General features: G+C 41.5%; 2 protein-coding genes across 2 annotated transcripts in view; both read right to left on the reverse strand.

Annotated features, from left to right (window-relative positions):
• LOC115038394 (E3 ubiquitin-protein ligase HECW2-like) overlaps positions 1 to 12,601 on the reverse strand; it is a 31,288-nt gene extending 18,687 nt beyond the window's left edge. Inside the window, 7 exon segments of the mRNA XM_029497230.1 lie at positions 366 to 508; positions 1,100 to 1,269; positions 1,347 to 1,422; positions 2,463 to 2,557; positions 2,677 to 2,784; positions 3,813 to 4,961; positions 12,229 to 12,601. Coding sequence (XP_029353090.1) covers positions 366 to 508; positions 1,100 to 1,269; positions 1,347 to 1,422; positions 2,463 to 2,557; positions 2,677 to 2,784; positions 3,813 to 4,224 — 1,004 coding nt within the window. The 5' untranslated portion in view covers positions 4,225 to 4,961; positions 12,229 to 12,601.
• LOC115038391 (NACHT, LRR and PYD domains-containing protein 12-like) overlaps positions 1 to 19,808 on the reverse strand; it is a gene marked incomplete at its 5' end in the record, with an annotated part of 488,710 nt that overhangs the window by 282,798 nt on the left and 186,104 nt on the right. The gene's annotated exons all lie outside the window — the stretch shown is intronic.

Raw genomic sequence — 19,808 nt, forward strand, 5'->3', positions numbered from 1 at the left:
GAAACACAGCAACCTTTTAAAAGCAGACTAACTTGTTTGAAATAGCAGGTTCACTTAGATCTAGTTTCACACAGAGTTTATGAAACTGAGAGAAGAATGGCTCATTCATATTTCATTTAAAGTTAGCGTTACTTCCATGAAATCAAAAGAGATTAGTTAATAGGTTAAAGAAGTTGGGATTTCAGTGCTGGTTTTCCCACGGTAGACCTCATAAACTGACCTATAGGATGGAAACTTTGACAAACACCACCAAAGTGACATGAGTCACTGTAGTAGTGTGTGAAAGGTTCTAAAGGTACAACACTACAGCACACACTTTACGATTCCACTATTTCTCTCAAATGTCAGTATGTGTGTGGACTCACTCATCTGTAGGCACCTCCAGGAGTCTCTGCACAGGTATGGTCAGTTGACCCAGAAATCGCTTAATGATTGGTCTGCTCTTGGCGAACTTATCTTTTACTTCAATCTCCAACGCGTCAGTCATCAAAGCCACAAAGGTGTACTTCTATCACAGGAAAAATTTGGAAATTACAGTTTAATCTTCACCTGTTTCATTGCATTACTGATAAATTATATTTACACTGTCATTTTGTGTATTTAGAAATCAGTAAAAGTTCAAATCCATTGACATCCAGTTTTTAGTTTCACTGAAATAATACAAAGCATGCAACCATATCAGTCCTGGTCAGTTCCAGCAGTTTACTAGAAATCTGTTGTTGTGAGGTTGACGAGATTTGCCAACATATATAAGGTCTGAGTAATTGCCTGCACAAACAGTTTATGTGTTCTCACAAATGACACACCAAATTTTTGTGTATTGTATGAAAAGTCAGACATCAGATTGTTGACAAGAAAAGTGGTTATAGTGGTTGTGCTGCTCTACTTATGACTTAAGTTAGACCAATCAGACAATCCTGTGCAGGTGGTATATTTCATTGGATTTCTGGAGAATGTCTGAAGTCAAATTCAAGTAATTAAATTTTGTGTTTAAAGAGTGATTAATTGTTTCCTGTCATGGTGCGTCCTTGATTTGTTTGAAGACGAAAGGAGACACCATGTGCCGAGTGTATGAACTGTGGAGTGTGATTGTTCTGACCTCCCCATGCCACACAGGGTTGATGGTGTTAGCTATGATGGAAGATCGTCTCTCTTGGCCATGGTGTGTGAATTTGGGGAGGCCACTTCTCTTCCCAGGCTGGATAGACATCTTAAGGTAGGGGTCTGGATTGAAGAACATACCCTTCTTCAGACCCACTGCCTGGATGTCTGGAGAAGCAAAGAGAAATTAAAAACAGTACAGCACAAGTGTTTCGTGGATAAGACCAAATGATCAGTCCTCCCACCTGATAGGGTGAAGCTAACAAGTTTCCGACTGTCCTCAGTCCCTGATTGGTCATCCACTTGACCTTCACTGCCAACCTGACAGGAAACCAGCCAATATAAGAGTAGCATAAGTGAATCACTTTGCATTCCCATTTCTAGAATGAAGTGACCTGCACCTGCAGAATAAACACTGAAGAAATAGAGTCAGCTGTATGACATCCTAGCCAGCTCCAGCTTTGCAATGTGCTGCTTATCTTATCCAGATTTTCTGCTTTCACTCAAAAAGTCATAAAATAGTGTAATAGTAAAAAACACAACTATTACAATATTTAGTGTCTTTATTTATGTCATCCATTGAATATTCAGTGCTGGTGCACTGCTAGTGCTAGCAGTAGCTACGAACACTGGACTCAGAACTCTGGTTCTGACTGTACCCACCAAAGGAGCATCAGCTCATAAAATTTTCTATAAGGGACCTTGATAACTATAATAATCAATTTTCCTTCCATTCTGTGGACAATGTGTCAGCAGCAGGCCTGTATATGAGATCATTACAGTCCAGTGCAGAAAGGAGAAAAAGGTTTTCCTGCTGCTCATTGACTGACTGCTGTATTGGAATGCGATTCACTAGTTAAGACATCTGATAACTCTGTAATGTATAATTCACATCTCTCTGTAGACTTGCAAATTAATCTTAATTAATCTTGAAAGCAAACATAAAGTGAAGCTCCAACTTTTTTCTATTTTGAAGTGGCCTGATCTCAAAAAATCCTGTGACCCATGGAAGCCAATCGGTTGACAAGATTAAAGACAGTTTAAAGATTAATGACAGACAGTTTCTTATTGGAGAGAGCAAGACACTTATTAAAAACAGAAATAAGTGTCATGGGGCAAAAGAGAAAAAGAAATAAATAAAGGCTAAACGGGTCTTGAGGCAGATGTTGATGGAGGTCACTCATTATGCCTCATTATACAAGCTCTCTATTCCTCACTCCTACATCATCTCCTAAGACAAAGGCTCTTGGGTAGGAGTCCTAAGGCAGTTCTCAACTTACCCCCAAACACCCCTCTGAGGTAGCGAAAACCGGACACACAGATGCACGCACACATGCACACGCAGACACACAAAGACATACCTGCACTCCAGGGTTCTTAACGGTGATACAAGGTGTCGTTGCTCTCAAAGCACCACTCACACCATGATAGTATTTAAAGCAGATCTTAGTCTCAGCTGTGGAGAGAAAATAGAGAGGGTCCTTTTGTGACACCATCAACCAGCTGTTTTCTCCTCAGGGGTATCAATGCTAACTATCGTCTAATTCCAACACAGGACCCGCAAAGGCCACTCACGCTCAACAAAGTAGGGTCCTGGCTCCAGTCTCCACACAATCTGTCCCCTCTGGGTGCCATTGACTCCACGGTTCTTGGAGTCCCAGACATTGGCCACACATGTCTCATCTAAGTAACACACATATTTACATTTTGGTAAAGTCACATATAGATGAAACAGCCTGTGAGGACACCTGAGCTAGAGCAGGCTGGAGGAGTTTCTGTTGGCTTCTTGCTATTCTTGCTATCGCTCTCTCTCTCTCTCTCTCTCTCTCTCACTCCCACTCTCAACCCAACCAATCGAGGCAGATGGCCGCCCCCCTGAGCCTGGTTCTGCTCGAGGTTACCTCTGCCTCTTAAAGGAAGTTTTTCCTTGCCACTGTTGCCAAGTGCTTGCTCATCGGGGGATCTGTTGGGTCTCTTTAAATAAATTTATAAAGAGTTTGGTCTAGACCTGCTCTATATGTAAAGTGCCTTGATGTAACTTTGTTATGATTTGGCGCTATACAAATAAATCTGATTTGATTTGATTTGATTATTGACTCACATTGGTGGAAAATTAGGAGACAGAAGTATTACAAATACATATACAGATAACGTCAATCACCAAAGGACAATTCAATGTCTGCAGTTGGCCTGGGGGCTCATATTGACAACACTCCCAGCTGGAGGGTTCACATTTAGAAGTAAGAGATGGAACTTCTGCCAACGGTTAACATATTTTCAGTTGAAAGCTTTTGTTTCCAAGGAATAGATAATAATAATATTATTTGCCACTACACCACCATTAATCTCCAAGCTTTTACTTAAAGTAAGCAGAACATGCAAAGTCCCCACAGAAAGGCCCCAGACCGGCGAACCGAATTTAGGACCTTCCTGTTGTGAGACAACAGCACTAAGCATGTCGTCATGCTGCCTCATTATTATTATTATTTCTTCTTAAACCCCCTTTCACAGCGTGTGACAAATCTGAGCCACTGTTCAGTGTTTATATTCTATTTTGTGCTCTTTGCATAAAACGTATTTTTATTCGATATTGTTTCGTATATTCTTCAATGTATCCATGTGAAAAAACAAGCAAGCATATTGTAAAAAAAATAATAATAATAATAAAAAAAAAGCTTATAATTTATGTGTGTGTGGGGTAGGGTGCTCACCAATGTGATACAGACCAATCCAGTCAGTGGCATCTACTTCCTCCTTGATGTCCCAGGAAATAACGAGATGGCTATGGCCTAGAGTCAGCTGGTACACAGACGCTGTAAGTGAGGAGCGACTGTCTGAGCTCACCAAGTCTGTGTCACTGTTGGCCCGCAGGATTCCCACAGCTGCTGCTTCCAACTGGATCCCTGATGACCCAGGCGAGGAGGAGGAACCAGAGGTAGGGGCCCTGGCTGCATCCTGCATTGACAAGCTGCAGAGGTTATCAGGCCCGATTGTGTATGGTCGAGTATGTGAGGTGCGCCGACGTACTGCAAGCAGGTGCTCGCGGGCACTACTGTTTGTCACTTGTGAAGACAATGGGTCAGTGGTTGAGGAGGTGGTGGTGGTGGTGGAAGCGGCCGCCATGGCGACCGCAGAAGATGACACAGTGCTGAAGACAAGGTGTTAGAAGCGATCTGGAGAGAAGGAAAACTGGTAATGGTGATGGTGGTGTTGGCAGTGTGGCTGAGTGGGAGGATGGTCGTGGTGGGGGGATGCAAGGCCAGAGATTGTGGAGAAAGAAGGGCTGGGTGACTGGGAGCAGGGATGAGAGGGGAAGACAACTTTTGCAAGGGGTGAATGGTGGAAGCAGGTCAGTGCATCAAAGACAAACGGGGGTGGGGGACCAAGTTTATCTTTTGTGCTTCAGAATTTCACTACTAAACAAAAATGGTTTAATGGTGGGAAATGAAATGACACATAATGATAGAGCAGACAGTCATCCAGGCAACACCCTGTCCAAGGCACCTGCACTTTACAAACAGTTCAGTGTTCGTGTTTTCATAGCTCTGCGGTCCTTTGAGGAAGGTACTTCAGTTGTCAACACTCCAGGTGGAGATTTGTTTGTACAGTGTTTTCACTGGTTTATCATTTAGAGCTTATTTCACTGAAACACTTTACATTTTGACAAAAGCAGGGCAATGCCTTTCTTATGGGCACTAAAGCATGTTCTACATGAGGATATCCTTTACAAAAGATGGAAAAAATAGATGGGAGGACAGTCCAGGAGTGAGGAATCCATCTACTGGTCCAGAGCTGGAGGGGTGATGATGGGGTGACTTGACAATCCCCAGGGGGGAAAAAGGTAGAAGAAGGGTGCACACCTATAATAGAGACAGAGAAGGAAGAGAAAGAGAAAATACAGATGAGCTGAGTAGGGTGAAGAGGGAGATGGGGGAGCTGGACAATAAAAGAAAAAAATACATAAACACATCATATGCACCTTGATTAAGATAACCAAATGTAACTTAATACAGTAAGTGGTCGTATATTCATACAGATGAGGGTTGCCTGTATAAAAGTGCCAAACATATACCTTTTTTGACTTTGGAAGGAGGCTTTAAGCAGCAGAAAGCCTGGTTAATACTGACAATAAAATATACTGTTGCCAGTCATGAGCAACATTTCTGCACTTGAATAGGTACCGAAGCCCCAGCAGCTCTGACTGGACATGTGAAGCAGTGCCTCAACCCGTATAGACCGCATAGCTTGTCGTATTTGAGGACTGGATGTGTCAGGGGCAGACAAACAAACTGGAACCCACAAAGAAGACCGGAGCCAAATGGGTAGTGAGAGGTGGTTTAATAAACAGTCCGGGTTCGGTACACAGGTAGGCAGTCAGCGGTACAAAAATCACAAGGCAGAATCCGGAGTCAAAAAACAGGCAAAAAAAACGGCAGAAAGCTACTCACAAGGGATGCAGACAATCTAAGACATGGGGAATGAGACACAGGTGAAAGACATTAGGGTGAAGACAGCAATCAGAGGAGGGAAAAAAAAAAAAAACAGGAAGCAAAGCAAACAACAACACAGCAGTACATAGGCTATAAAATAAAACAGGAAGCAGCAAAATACACAATTGTCAAGATGGCATGTAGTGGAGGACACCTCTCCAAACACATAAAATAAGAATTTTGGGTGCCAGACAGAAGTCACACTGTCACAAATAATTTATTGCAATTGTTATTTTTTTCTATAACTTTATATCTGTAAGGTAAGAAAGAGCCACACAGAAACAAAAAAAAAATGTACTTAAATTTTCTGAGAATAAATCAAATTCCAACCGAATATATCTCAAACAATTTACCTCAAGATCAAATTCACAACCAATTTAAGAGAATGCAACAAAAGTTGATTTTCAAACAAAAAATCTAATAATAAAAAAAAAAAAAAAATCAGTCTAATAGGTTGCTCAATATTTGAAGTTCAGTTCTTCAGGGTGTATGTGGATGTGTAGTTGAGTGTAGGATCCAGTTCGGTTCCTAAGTGTGTATGTGTGTGTGTAGATGAATGTCTGGAAGTAATGGAAGTCAGAGAGAGAAAGTTTTGAGACTGGTGTATGAAGGGAGGTGGAAAGGGAGAAAGACTGTGAATTCAGCAGCCAGATGGAGAAGCTGGAGAGTAAGGGGGTGAAGAAGGGACTTATCTGAGGGAGCGCAACGGTCGACCCGGTCCAAGAGTGGGTTTTTGCAGGTTCCAAACAGGCCTGAGACTGTTTGTTCCATGGAGCCTAATCCTTTTCTCCAGTAAATGGTACTTTAAAATGTTTTGTTAAGCATGATTGATATTGTATACGTTTCTTTTTCCCAGAAATGGCAGAACTTTAATAAATAATAAAACACATCCTGTGATTGGTGGTGTTTTTTTTATTGGGTGAAAAACTGCTGCTGATGGCTGCATTGCTGTAAGTGCATGGCTTTGTTTGGTCGCATTACTTCCATATGGTTCAGAGATTGTATATGTAAGTAATGTATTCCCTCAGATGAGAATGTGTAGCCTATTGCTAATAGAGCATATCGGCAGAAAACGTCAACAGATCACTCCAGTCTGGAAAAACTCTCTCCCTCCGAAGAGTACCTGTAATAATTCGTGCACCTAAATCCACTGGAGCGTCTACAAATGGGGACGCCATGTTCAAGCAGGATGATCAGTGAAAGGGCGGCGCTTTTAATAGCCGACTTTAAGCCGAAAGTTGGAGCAAAAACCCGTTCCAACCTGTTTTTGTTTACAGCATAACTTACCCCGGTGATATAGCCAGCTTAAAAGAGAGCCACCTTTGTGAGATGGAAAAGCCTGGCTTTAGGCGAAACATACCTCACTAAGGCACTAATCTCGCTTCGTAGTATACCGCTCTGGTCTCCCTAAAATTTGCATTGATATTGGCACAAAAAAAATAAATAAATAAAAATCATGTCACCTCTTCTGAAACATTTTATGCTGCAATATATACTGGTATTGAATAATGTTCTAGCCCAACCATTGGCCAAAACAAATGGACAGAAATTCTGGACATCTCACTAATCTATTAAGTACATGCCGCAGCAGTCTGTTTCAATGAAATTCATTTATTTATTCTTGTTATTGTGGATATTTTAATTGCTACTGTGGCAGAGCCAATTTCCCCTCGGGAACAAATAAAGGTTTTGAACTCGAACTCATCCTTCCCCGAGCATACAAAGCTCTTAATGACCAAGTTCCATCAGATCCCAGAGCTCATAGTTCCTTATTGTCTTAGCAGTCCATTTTGCTCTCTAGATGGAGGCTTATTTGTAGTTCAAAGAGTCTCCAAAAGAAAATCTTTTTTAAGATTTTTATGCTATCAAGCTAATTTGTGAGTCAGTCTGGGGGGCAGACTTGCTCTCTACTTTGGGTCAATTCCTTCCTCTTTGACAAAGCTTATGGTTAGGGGCTTGCTCAGGGACCATGAACAATCCTCTGATTATTCTTTAGCTTTACTGCTATAGGAATCGATACAGCATAGTATTGCAATGTTTTGCATGACAACACTGTATTGATATTTTCATGGATATGACAAGTGTGATTTGCTGTCGTAGGAAAATAAAATACTCAGGGAATAATACAAACCTCATCTAACACATCACCACCCAGAGCTAGCAGCACTAATCAAGGACAGCCAAGATAGCGGTAAAGCAGCTGCACAAAAAAAAAATAAAAAATCAACCAACATTGGCGACACTTGGCATGACAAAACTACCTCACAGTTCTGAACGAGCTAACAAAATAACAGTTGATCACCACACAAACATAAAAGGTCACTTTATTCAGCCCTACACGAGGTACCTGACTATGTGCACACTTGAAAATACTGGATTGTTTTACTAACCCATTCGTGAGAGGCTCAAGAATGATGAATTGGGTTAGTTTGACCTAATGCTGGGTCACATAAAATGACCCAGCGCGAAGGGTTGAAGTCTGGACTGGGGCAGGCCTTAGGATGAGGACGATCGCCATGTTTGAACTCAGGCACCATGGCCACTTGACCTGAGCTTTGGAGGATTGAATGAGGAAATTAAATAGGAAAAAACATAAGGTATTACAACATGGTAAAACGACAGCAGCGGTTATCAAAGGAAGGAGGGTGAGTGGCTTATTTAACGCCTATCTGAGAGTATAGCGTTGAGAAATCTTTCGTTTGCTATTTTGAATTGCATTGTCTGACTTTACAACGTTACTCCAAATATTATGTTACCTGTGTCCGCGGTTTTTTGTTATTCCACGTGCTGTACTTTCTGTAACCTATGTCCTAATCTGTTTTCATTTTTGAAAGATGGATGAATTTGTCGAGAAGTGTCATGAGCGGAACATGGCAGAATTGATGCCAACTTTTGAAGGTATGTAATTATATTTAAAACAAATCCATGAATGGCAGTTTGTTGAATGAATGAACAAATACATTGAAAACAGTAAAACAAAATTTTTACACATTTGTTTGATTTCAGTGTATGTCACGTTGTGTTTTGCAGCTCAACAGATAGACAGACTCCTTCTTTCTGCTGGATGGAAACTGCTTGATGGGCCACGGCTGAAATTTCAGCATCACCTAAAAAAGTTGCTAGAGGTATGCCTTGTCACAGTGTCAGAATGATAGGTTTCTGGTATTTTGAAGTGAGTGACTTCCTCATTCAAGTCTCCATAAAGTATGTTTAGTAAATTTTCAAGATTCAAGTTCATGGTATACTATTTGTCAGTCTTATTTTTGCAGTTTAGGCCACTATCAGATCTCAGTGTGTTCTGCCCTATTGGACTGCTCCCTGTATCTATAAGAATAATGGGTTTCTGGTATTTTAAAGCTATAGACTACTTAAATCTGCTTAGTAAGTTTCCCAGAGTGAAGTTTAAGTATTCTTGATAAACTGTTAAAAAAAATAAAATCTTTAGTGGTCTTTATATTTCTTAATGAATATAATCTGAAATTGTGATAGTATAAATTGTGTACTTGTTGGCCAGTTTTATACTTAAAATAAGTGTTAAAAGTCAACTTGACATTTCATGACCAATAAAAGAATGTTTGGAAGTATTTTATTTATGATAATTCATCTTTTTGTGGTATTTTATATCAAATTAAAAGTAATTAAAGATTAATTCAATTAAATGTAACGTTCTTCACAAAAATTTGGTAGTAAAATGAGTATCATTTTAATCCTAGCAATAGCTGCTAACCTGATAACCCAGAACTTCGGTTTGTTTTTATCACCCATTTCTTGGTAGCTTTGACTCATCAACATGGGTAGTTTCTACCCCTTGTTGAGAAAAAACATTAACCCAACATGCTGGGTCAAATTTTCTACCTTACATGCTGGTTAGGGTTACTTTTTATATTCCAAATGCTTCATAAAGCAAAGCAGCAAAATACAGATGAATAACTGTGACCTAAACCAATATAATTCAAGGCTTTAATATATAATAATAATATATAATTAATAACAAATATAATTACAGGTAAATCTTAGTCCAGTAAAGTGGCCCCTGGTTTAGTTTTCGTTCTGACTCCACTGATAAGGGTCCTCCTGTTCCTACTCAATGTTTGTTTGCCTTGCCCTTAGCAAAATTATTTCAATTATTTCATCTGTGTAGATGAATGCTGAGTTGTTTGAGTGACAGAGGTTGAGAGACATGATCCAACAAAATTCATGATAGAACATATGAAACAGTGTGTTGGATGTAATTTGTAGTTTAAGGAACTTATTAAGGAGTGATGGGTGAGTGGCGAACAACCTTTATTTGATAACAATAAATTTCATTCTACCTTGATTAAATGTCTGTCAATATGGGTTACAGTAATGATAATGATCCTTATAAAAATAGACCAATTGATTCGTGATTTCATTCTTCAAGTGAGAATAACTTGCACCATCAGGTTTAATCAGCTAACAACCACTAATACCACTATATGAAGCCTGTGGCTGTGTCAACTCATACACTGGCTGCTTCAGTGTTGCTGGAAGGCATTGCGTGATATGGGTAAGAATAGCTTTTTCAGGGACCAAACTGATTTTCTGGCTAATCAGCCCTAGAGCTCAGACTTCCAAACGTTTTCTTTTCTCACTTTGATCAACCATTGTTTCCTGTTGACCTCCCACTGTGGTCATGAGTGTGTCTGTCCAGGTATTCAGTGATCATTCTGGCTAAATACAACTGATAATCACAATTGAGGATGAGACTGAACCAAGATAGTAACATCAAAGTATAAAACTACCGATTACCTGAAAAGCTAAGAGTCCAATAAAACCAGTACACATTATCCTTTTATCCACTACTGGCAAAAATCTAAAGATTTTATACCCGCTTCCAAATTCACAGACGGATTAGCTGAGCCTTCACTTTTGTTGGCTATTTGATTTGACCTACATTTACTGTGGGTCTGGGAAAGGTTTACAAAAACAGACGTCTGAGATAACGCCACTTTCAATCAACCACACACACACTCCTAAAATAGCCATAGCATGCTGGGAGAACAATAAGGCTGTCCCTTCAGATGGGGCAACTTCCTGTCCATGACGCACCCATCACATTCCTCTGTGCCAGTGTAATGTGTGTGCATGTGTGTGCATTGTTGTGCAGTCTCGTACCCTTGACCTTGTGTACACCATATGGCCCAGTCCAGACCTGACAAGACTGTATCAGGTGACCTGCTAAATTACACAAATGGGATTTAAAAAAAAAAAAAAGAAAAGAAAAGTTTTGGGAAATGTTCATTTGCTTTCTGCATCAGACAACAAAAAAATTACCTCAATTGGGCTTGATGAGGTACAGACTCCAAGAAATCGCTACAGTCACTACATCACAGTGGCTCACCTACAGACATTATGACGGTGAGACCCAGACGTTTTTTTGTTTTTTTTCCCCTCACACAGAAATTAGGCTCTTATAGCTCTTATTTAAGTTGGTAAATGACATTTGTGAGTCTTTGGGCATTTCACACTGGAACAATTGCACAATGGAAAGCATTTTAACAGAAACGCTCTAAAGTGACAACTCAAATCTTTTACAGAGCAAGATATTAAACTGGAGCCAATGGTTTAAAAAAGTATGGCCATTTTCCCAGAAGGCAGAATTTATCGAGAGGGACACTTTGGTTGCACTACGGGAAATGTGGAATGAAATGTTTTAAGAACACCTTACAATTTTCATTTCACCTCTTGAACAATCTCATGAGTACAGTAGGAACGAATCTGAAGCAGATAAGAAATTATGTGGGAAAAAAAATGTCTATGATAACAGGTTTTTGCAGCTTTATTTTTAAGTGCCAATTGGGTTACTAGTAAAGAAATTTGTGTTCCTGATACAGGACAATGTAGGGAAACTGGTGAGGTGACATATGGCTGCCTGTTTTGCCTAGGAGCAGATTTTGAGTATTTCCCCAGCAGAACAGGAAAAGGACATGGGCTCAGTAATAGAACAAAATGGTTTGTTATATGTCCTTTTTATTGGGATGGAAAGTGGAGATACAAATACAACTTCAACTGTACTCTCACCCCACCCAACTGATTCATCCTTGAGCCAGACACAGGAAACCCTGTCAGTTGAAATGGTGGAAAAAATATGTTATATTATTCAGATGTTTTGCAATAATGCTTTGCATACACTAATGAAAGCAGTTTGCTGTCACAGGCACGCACTTCCACACAAAACTGTGTTTGGTCCTGATCATGGCACTGTTGCTACTAAAAAGACAAACCACATCCCACGTCAGGAACCTTAGATGCCATTCAATGTCTCATTTACGCGGAATCTAAACTGTCTCTGTCATCCAATCGGGCTCAGATCCTCCGTGATGCTGTGAGGGAAGAAATAAAGGATGAGCTCCAGCTGTGCCAGCTCTGATATGTTCACAATGTGTATGTTCAAGCTGTGTGTGCTCAGATCTGCTGTCATAGACACAACAACACGTTTTATTCTGGGTCTTTATTTCCCACGCTAGCTCTGGTGGTTGGTCAGCTGAGACCACCAGCTGAATTGCCCGAGGCCCCTCAGGGCTTCGTGGTGGTAAACAGCTCACAGCTCCGTATCGAAGTAGCCACGGTGAACACAAATGATATATTTCGTAGTTAATGCGATCATCTCACCTACCTTAGCACCGCCCTCTGCCCGACAAATAATCCCCAAATGCGGCGCTGAATCATGGACGACTTCAGCCAGGCCCAACAGCCACCGACATTTTATCGGCTTCCAGCCGAACCAGGCCCTGCAGAGTCGAGGACTCTCGGCAGTCCAGATTGCGGTCAGAGGGGTACGTCCCTTCTACACTCTGCTTTGAGTTTGTCCTGTTTTCTGTGCAGACTCGTGTGTGTCCGTGATGATGCTGGGCTTGGTTAACTTCTTATTTATTTAGTTTGACCGCTTTACATCCGCAGCCTCATTTCCGCCGCCTCACACGCTTATTCCTGCGGTGTGTTCACGATCCGTAGGAGAAAAACTGAGGACAAAGTCGACGTCTTTAACTTTTATTTCGGCTCGGGATGTCAGAGTCTCTTGTAATTGTTGACACCGTGCATGAAAACACATTTTAACCAGTTTAACCGAGCAGACTGGGATAAAGACAAGTCTTCTGCGGGCGGACTGGCCAACATTGAGAGCAGGCAACGAATCGGTCAAACCCCGAAAGTCATTTTACTGAATCATTAATCGTGATTCCTCATCTCGATCACCTCGTTGATTGGCCCATCCATTCTACCGTAAGTGCAGAAAAAGAGACCAAGTGTTCAACTGTGACTACAGGGACCGAAGTGAATCACTGTATCAGCCCCGTGATTTGTTGTTTCTCCCCCGATATGAGCTGTCACTCACACACAGCACATACTGTCGACTTCTGCCTAACCTGTTCAGATTCACGGCATATCTAATAAATCCTGGCTCCTCTCATCCTCATTCGAGTTAACCTATTCAGAGTCAAACTCATGAGTCATGTGTCTCCAGGGTTGCCAGATCTCGTGAGACAAACAGGCAACCAGACCTGTGAAAACAAGCCCAAACCAAGCAGCTTTTGCTCCGGAGCCCCCTCCCAGTTTACGGGGAGGGAAAATCAATCATCTGTGCGCAGTGTGGACATGTTGTCAACTGTGGGTACAGATTACCAGTTTACATCCACGTGGACAGTTTGGTAAACTGTACCCATGGTGCATTTTATTTTTCTGCCCCTTGATCTTCAGGACAATGACCACAGGAGGGAGTTAAAACTGCCTTTTCACATTATTTAACATTAGAAAACAGATGGGATATCAAATATAGACTGACGTAACAATTACATTAGGTACACAGTAAACCTCCACAAATAGATATCATCCTGAGTTCATGAATTCTTTATTGTTGCTTTTATGCACTCATCTTCCTGTTTTCTTTCAGTTTAGACTGACCAAACGTCCTCTTTTCCCCGGACATGTCCACAAAAAACCCAGGGTTTTTTTTATGAATTGATGATAATGTCCGGTGTTCCTTTTGTGTGTTTATATGTGTGTTTATGTGTGTGCCCCCGCCGGTTGTCGTTGTTTGGGTTAGCGTGTGTGACGTCATCCCCAAGAGGCCGCTCTGTGGGCGGATCTCCAAAACTCATAACAAGAAAGCAGCAGACACCGGCGGTGCAGCTGAAGCGTTCAAGATGAACTGCGAATAAAATTCCGTTTACCGACCCGGTCGGGACATATGGGAGGCTGAGGGCACCGTGTGCAAAGCTGGTACATATGTGTCTGTGTCCAATAAAGGGCCGGGGACCTCACAGCTCATATGGACACAGAGAAACATAAAAAGGCAGTGTGAGGTGAGAGTAGTTCATCAAAGTTAACTGAGTTCTTTGTGAAACGTTGATGTTTCTCAAACAGAAGAGACATTATTTCTATCATTATTTTATTCCAGAGATTTTGCTTTTTTTTTACATATACATGTATATATACATACATATGAACTTTAAATATATTAAAATTATAAGGAATCTATGCGTAAACTGCGAGTATCATTTAAGTAGGCTATCTTGTGGCTGGGCCGAGTGTCTCTTTTTTGGAAATCAAAATATGGTCACCCTATTTTAGTTACATGACTTCACAACAGTGTCATAGAATAGAAATCAATAGAGACTTCCTTCTTTCAGTTTAATTATCAAATGGGTTAGGGTTAGGGATTTATTTGTATAGCGCCAAATCATAACATAAAGTTACATCAAGGCACTTTACACACAGAGCAGGTCTAGACAAAACTCTTTATGGAGTTGTCAAAGAGACCCAACAGATCCTCCCATGAGCAAGCACTTGGCGACAGTGGGAAGGAAAAACTTCCTTTAAGAGGCAGAAACCTCGAGCAGAACCAGGCTCAGGGGGGGCATCTGCCTCGATTGGTGTATATATATGTCTCAGCAATAAACAAAGGCAGTATAAAGTGACATAAGCCATGACCTTCAGACAAGTGTCATAAGCAGTGAAACAGGGACAACAGAATATCAAATTTTTAAATAACTACAACCCAGAAGCCAGTGAAATACATATAATCTTAGCAGCAATAAAGTGGCTCCTGCTCTGACGAACAAATGAGTGATTGAATAAACTAAACTGGTGCGAAAACCGGCTAGTGCCCCAGAGAGAGAGGAGTTGCGATACTCTCTGATCTCGCTGTGGAGTGGTCACGTGGTTCATGTAAGCCCGTATAGTTCCAAACACAGGACAGGATGACGGTCGCACTGAACACGGTCATAGATTTCCATATCTGGATGTTAGTCGGGAGTCTCTGTTGCCCTTGTTTGCCCGCTTCCACCAAGAAGTCATGGCACCTGTTCTTCATATTTTTCTTAGCCATGCTCTCCATTCTTTTCTCATCCAATGCCATCATGAACGTGACCCCATAATTGACTGCACCCACTGGTAACAAAACACTGCGGTCTGTTTCATGGCGGATTCATATAAATTTGAGTCAGTGAATGGAATTGAGTTTTCCCTCAACAACTATGGGGGCAGATTGCCCACCCATCTTTCCATCATATGACTGCTGTTGTGGGACAGCCCATTCAAAAAAGGGACAAGACAACATCCTCCTTTGTTCCATAGACAAGGAGGATCCTTTGAACTCAGGCCCCCTCCAATCCTAATCTTTTTATATCCATATGAGAAGACAACCACAAACTGTAATTTCAGCTACTATTGGTTAAAAGTATGACATGTGACCCAGTTTAACAAAAACCTGTTTGTTCCTCCTCTTGCGGTCTTCCAAGGCTCTCACTTACCTCATTCGTGTTTAGGCTACTCTCTCTTGGTTCCTGGATCCTCTGAGGCATCCCTTACATTAGCTCTCCTCACTTGTAGGTTGGCATAGACCTTTGCGACATGTTGCCCCAGCAGCCAAGTTAGTTGTAGTTGCTAAATTGATTATAGTCAGAGATCCAAATTAATAGTATTTTATGATTGTGTGACAACAGAGCTTTCCAGAATTTTGAACCTACTATAGGAAAGGCACAGTACCCTCCAAGGCTGCACCTGGTTTTTGGCATTAGGAGTACCTGGTCAGCTATAAGAGCTTGGAGAGAGAAGTGAAACCGTTTAGTGATTTAAAATCAAATAAAAATATTTAAAAGAGATCCCCAACAGGGTTCCAATGAAGTGAGCTTGCATTCATTGCCAGTACTCATTGGATGACCACATGGCAACAAACTCCTATATGGCAACGATGATGAATACAACAGCAGCTTCAGCTACCCGCAAGGAGCTCTTCACATGCGTATGCGGGTGGAGTAAGGAGATGACCAGGAGAGGCCTCAGAATACATCAGGGCCTGAAGAGGTGGCTGAAAGGGGTACAGGAGGGACCTTGCATAGATCGATATCCAAATAAGTCAAGAGAACCTGAGAGGCCGGACGACAACCACAGTCAATTTAGGATCAACACTCAACATGAAGGAAAAGGACAGATCATCTTTTTACAAAAATCCATTTGGGTTAGTTAAATCTCTGTTCACAAAGGAGAAGAGCAGTTCCCACAAAGTACCAGAGAGGTTGTTGGAAGACCACCTGAAAAGAACATACACAGACGCCCAGAGACTTGAACAAAGGGAAATACCTTCGTACATGCCACCCAAACCTTCACCAGAACATCCACTGGACAACAGACCGCCTCTGTGGAGCGAGGTTGAGAAGGCTGTCAAGAAGGCTAGGGCGGCTTCAGCTCCGGGACCAAACAGTGTGTCTCACCTTCTGTATAATAATGCTCCCAATGTACTACAATTTCCCTGGAACCAAATGTAGGTGGTGTGGAGGAAGGAAATAATTCCCAAATCATGGCAAAAAGCAGGATGAGTGATTCTCCCCAAAGAAACAAACATTGACCAATTCCACCAAATCAATCTCCTCAGTGTGGAAGGGAAGATCTTCTTTAGTGTTGTCGCACAGAGAATAACAAACTACTTGAAACAGAACAGATTGATTGATATGACGGTGCAAAAGGCTGGGATTCCAGGCTTCTCTGGATGCTTAGAGCATACAAGTGTCATTTGGCGACAGATTCAGTGAAGAGGGAAGGAAGAGATCTGCATGTCCTTTTTTTAAACTTAGCTAATCTGGACTGCCTTCAATTTTTTTTCGGGTACCAAAGAACATCACAGACCTGGTCAGGAACTACTTCCAGGATTTGCAATTCTGCATAACAACAGCTGTGAACTGTATATGAGTTATTCTTCTTTTTTCAGAACATTTATGAGTAGAAGCCAAGTACATAGATTACGGTGTTCAGGCAATATGCCATTGGCTCTAGTAGTTACATAACTGGAATGGGTCACTGTCTGTTGCTAATTTTATCTCTGCCAAATTAGCTTGTAGAAGAGTGGTTTGAATAGCTCTGAAGTCCCCTTCTTGTAGGGTAACCAGTTTGGCATGTTTCCAGTCTCCTATTTGATCAGAATAGTTTTCTTTTTTTTTTTTTTTTTGTAATTATATCAATCCTTGTGTTGTTGTTGGCCTGGATGCATTCCATAGCAGCAATTTACAACCGCCTTCTGATAGCGTTATCGGTTCAGCCCGGGTTGGGGGGTTTGGCAAATTTTGCTGATTTGTCCAGGATCTGTGAAATCTCTGTCGGAAGCAACAGTCTCTCTCCGGCCCTCACAACAAGCGCAAACTCACCTGGAGGGGCATCTGGGAAATGGAGGGAAGCAGGCTGAGGTTCATCATCAGAGCCACATATGATGTTCTCCCATCTCCCAGAAACCTGAAACAGTGGCTAGGAGAGGACCCCGCCTGGGCACTCTGCCAGATGCCGGCGACACTAAGACACATCCTCCATCCGTTATAGAAGAAGCATACGAAAGAAAAAACCTGAAGTACACCGAAATAGCAGCCCAAGCAGAACAGTGTGGCTGGAGTACCAAAGTTTTCCCCGTCGAAGTGGGCTTTAGGGGATTTGTTGCCAGGTCCTCAACCGGGCTTCTAAGAAGAATGGGAGTGAAAGGACAGGTCTTCAAGAAGCAGTTAGGGCACTCTCAGGCGTCGCAGAAGGGGGAAGCAACTGGTTGTGGATAAAGAGGAAAGACAACATCAGGTCTGGGAAGTGACAACATCCAGCGGAGAAGTGAATCAGAAGGGGCACAGCTGGGATGCCTGGTGTCACCGAAGAGCCCTTTGGAGTTGTCACAGGCTCAATTCTAAGAAACACCAAGGAGTGAGGGCGCCTTCTTTACTTAACCCCCCCACCCCTCACTAACAACACCAAGAAGTTACCTTGTGAGTATTTCAGGGATTGTAACATCTAGTCCTTCAAGTCCTAGCTTTTTGCACTGTCTGGGGATGGGTGACGGAGGACCCACTGACCCCCACATTAAGTGTATTACATTAATCCAGTCAAGTGGTGAAAAAGCTATGGATTACTAATTCAAAGTGCTGCCTTGTAAACTTCGGCTTTATTTTTGCTAACTGCCATAATTGAAGAAAGCTGGATTTAACAACTAGGCTATAGAAATATACAAACAAATACAAATCACAATTAATGACAAATTAGAAATCATTAGTGCCTTATTTTTTTCCATTTCCACACCTTTATTTCTAAATCACTAGAGAGTCTAAAATGTTCGCTTATTTATATTCTTGTCTACATAATACAACGAGTCGTTCCCTACTAGACTCAATTGGCTTTTCCCAGCATGTGAATGAACCCACTCACTCCTACAATCACATCCTGGATCTTGTTCTAACATATGGCATTGAAATTGATAAGCTAACAATTTTTCAAAAACTCTCTTTTGACCAACCATTACCTCATTACAGTTGAGTTTATTTTAACTGACTGCACAGCATCAAGGAATAAATTCAGCTATAGAAGATGTTTATCTGAAGCTGCTGTGGCTAAATTTAAAGAGAACATTTGGTCATCATTCCCAACAATGCCATATCTAAATTCAAATGAGGATTTCTCCCATACGCAGGTTGATGACCTTGTGACTAGCACTATGGCCAAACTGTGTTCAAATCTTGACGATGCCGCCCCTCTCCAAAATAAAGTATTCAATCTGAGGAGGCTGGCTCCCTGGTATAGTTACCAAATCTGTGCCTTAAAGCAGACATCATGGAAATTAGAAAGAAACTGGCATTCCAGTAAGTCAGAAGAGTCTCACAGAGCCTGGAAAGATAGCCTAAAAACATATAAAAAAGCTCTCCGCAGCGCTAAAAGTTCATATTACTCAGCACTCAGAAGAAAAGAAGAACAACCCCAGGTTTCTCTTCAGCACTGTAGCCAGGCTGACAGAGAGCCATAGCTCAGTTGAACCAGTGATCCCCTTAGCTCTAAGCAGTGATCATTTTATTAACTTTTTACAGATAAAATTCTCACGATCAGAGGAAGAATTTATCAGCTCTTGCCTACATTAGATAAAAATCTCCTACTGAATACAGCAACTCCTGAATCAGCTGCAACGCCTCTTTTACATCTGGAATCATTCTCACCTCTGAATCTCTCAGAGCTAGCTTCTATAGTTTCATCATCCAGACCGTCAACCTGTCTATTAGACCCAGTACCAACTAGCCTCTTTAAAGAGATCTTTTATTTAATTGTGCCGTTCATTCTAGATTTGATTAATCTGACTTTATTTCTGGGTTATGTACCTCAGGCACTTAAGACCGCGGTCATCAAACCCCATCTTAAAAAGCCTAATCTTGATCCAGATGTTTTGGCAAACTATAGACCCATATCGAACCTTCCATTTATTTCTAAAATCATTGAGAAAGCTGTAGCAAAACAACTACACGATCATCTGGATGGGAACAGTTTGTTTGAAGAGTTTCAGTCAGGATTTAGAGCCCATCATAGCACAGAAACAGCGCTGGTTAAAGTCTCCAATGACATTCTAATGGCCTCAGACAATGGATCAGCCTCCACACTTCTCCTTCTAGATCTTAGTGCTGCATTCGACATCATAGATCATAATATTTTACTACAGAGACTGTAACATGAAATTGGGATTAAAGGAACTGCACTGAGGTGGTTCAAATCCTACTTATCAGATAGACATCAGTTTGTTCATGTTAACAACAGCTCCTCTTCATGTACTGTAGTCAGTCATGGAGTCCCGCATGGTTTGGTACTTGGACCAATCCTCTTTACACTTTATCTGCTTCCTCTAGGGAACATTATCAGGAAACACAGCATCAACTTCCACTGCTATGCAGACGATACTCAGCTGTACCTATCAAT

This window comes from Echeneis naucrates, unplaced genomic scaffold, assembly GCF_900963305.1.
Source record: "Echeneis naucrates unplaced genomic scaffold, fEcheNa1.1, whole genome shotgun sequence".
In the NCBI taxonomy this organism is placed as follows: Eukaryota; Metazoa; Chordata; class Actinopteri; order Carangiformes; family Echeneidae; genus Echeneis; species Echeneis naucrates.